The 1,665-nt window shown below is 58.1% G+C and overlaps 1 protein-coding gene across 1 annotated transcript in view; it reads right to left on the bottom strand.

The window, feature by feature from the left end:
• Positions 1-322: 322 nt before the first annotated feature.
• Positions 323-1,665, bottom strand: part of EZH1 (enhancer of zeste 1 polycomb repressive complex 2 subunit) — a 13,162-nt gene continuing 11,819 nt past the window's right edge. Inside the window, exons 17-20 of the mRNA XM_009648366.2 lie at positions 1,243-1,324; positions 1,020-1,100; positions 533-617; positions 323-414 (exon numbers count right to left, since the gene is read on the bottom strand). Coding sequence (XP_009646661.1) covers positions 354-414; positions 533-617; positions 1,020-1,100; positions 1,243-1,324 — 309 coding nt within the window. The 3' untranslated portion in view covers positions 323-353. The remainder of the gene's footprint in view (positions 415-532; positions 618-1,019; positions 1,101-1,242; positions 1,325-1,665) is intronic.

Below are 1,665 nucleotides of genomic sequence, written 5' to 3'. Positions count from 1 at the left end.
GCAGCCGGCAGAAAATGGAAAGAGACTGAAAATTGGCGGCTGTCCCTCCTCCTGCACCACAGCTTTTCTTCAAGCCCCAGCTGCCTTGGTCCACAGGCTCCCTCCAGCCTGGGAGACCACCCGCAGAGCAAGGCTCCAGAGCCTGCCCTAAGCCCAGGGCTGGCAAAGCTGCCACCCCGGCAGCAGCCGCTCACACTCCTGCCCCGAGTCTCTCTCTGGGCGTCTGGATGGAAAGTAGCACTTGTGACACAGACAGCAACGGGAACAGCAGCAGTCATGTCAGCGTGAAGCAAACATGGCATTGCTTAGAAGGTGCAGCAGCAAGGTGTGCTGGGGACCGCCCCGCACGGAGCCTAGATGATATCAGTCTCCCTCTCTATGCCGACGTACTTCAGGGCGTCTGCCTGGCTGTACCTACAAGATAGGAAAGTCACGGCTGCTGTAATGACCTCCCACGCTCCCCACAAACGTGTGCACAGCAAGCAGGGTCAACCCTGCACCCCAATCCCCAGCCGGCCGCTCCCCGAGGTACCTGTAATCAAAGAAAAGCTCCTCTCCTGCCTGGATGGCCCTCTTGGCAAAGATCCCTATCCGGTGGTCTCCGTTCACCATCACAACTGCAACCAGAGAGACAACATCAGAGACATGCAGCTCCAGCTCAAGCCAGGGGGTCTCGCAGCATTTTTGCCCTGCCCGCCCAGCTGCCGCTCCCCGGGGCCGCGGTACCCGAGCTCCTGCCTAGCAGGAACAGGGCACTCCCTGGGGAGCTCATAGCCACTCTCCAGCAGTGATCTCTCCTTGCGAGACCAGGGCCACCGCAGAGGCGAGTGGGGCCCTCACCAGCAAGAACATGATTTGCTGTAGAGAGGAGGAGACTTTGTCCAGGTCTTTGAAGCTCTGCTGCTCCTATGGGCTCAGGGTGACTTGGGACCCCAGAGAACCTGCTGCAATCCCCGAGCTGAGCAGGACCCCCAGAGAACCTTCCCCCACTGAGATCTGTTTGGGCAGGGATATCTCACCTTTGGCATAGCAATTGGGGTTCACCGAGTGATTGGCAAAGCGGATTTTGTTTCCTTTGCGGGTGGCGTCAACAACAAAATCTATTAGGAAAAAAAAAAAAAAGACTGTAAAGACAGGCCTGCTGCTCAAGCGACAGACAGGCTGAGACTGCCCACCTGGCTACCAGCCCCCTGCCAGGAAGCCCAAATCTCCTCCACCCCTCAAAGCCCCGGGGTGAGTTACCGTTGTTGAGGTTGAAGAGGAAGCTGGACATGTACTTGTCATAGACCTTCCCTCGCCGGTCAGCCTCATCCTGTGAAATCAGCTGGAAAAGGAGAACACCTTGAGAGACTCAGCGCCTGAGGGCACAGTGAGGATCACTTCGAGGAGCAGCGCTCACCTACCTCCTGGAAACACCCTCCCACCCCATGGGCTTCAGCTCACCAGGGCTCCCAAGGAGAGAGCAGAGACAAGAGCTGGGCTCCCAGGGAGCAGCATATACACAACGCGGTGGAGGGCCTAGAGGTACCGAGATGGGTCTAGAGGTACCGAGATGGGTCCCAAAATGATGCAAGATTCAATCTCTAAACCTGGTCAGAGTGAGCCCATGGCCACAGTCGAGCTGGGGAACGCACGTTGTCCCCGCTGCACCGGCAGCCGAAGGAA

Source organism: Egretta garzetta, unplaced genomic scaffold (genome assembly GCF_000687185.1).
Source record: "Egretta garzetta isolate BGI_Z169 unplaced genomic scaffold, ASM68718v1 scaffold100, whole genome shotgun sequence".
Taxonomy (NCBI): domain Eukaryota; kingdom Metazoa; phylum Chordata; class Aves; order Pelecaniformes; family Ardeidae; genus Egretta; species Egretta garzetta.
The sequence above is the reverse complement of the archived record's forward strand: the minus strand, read 5'-3'. Positions and strand labels throughout refer to the sequence as shown.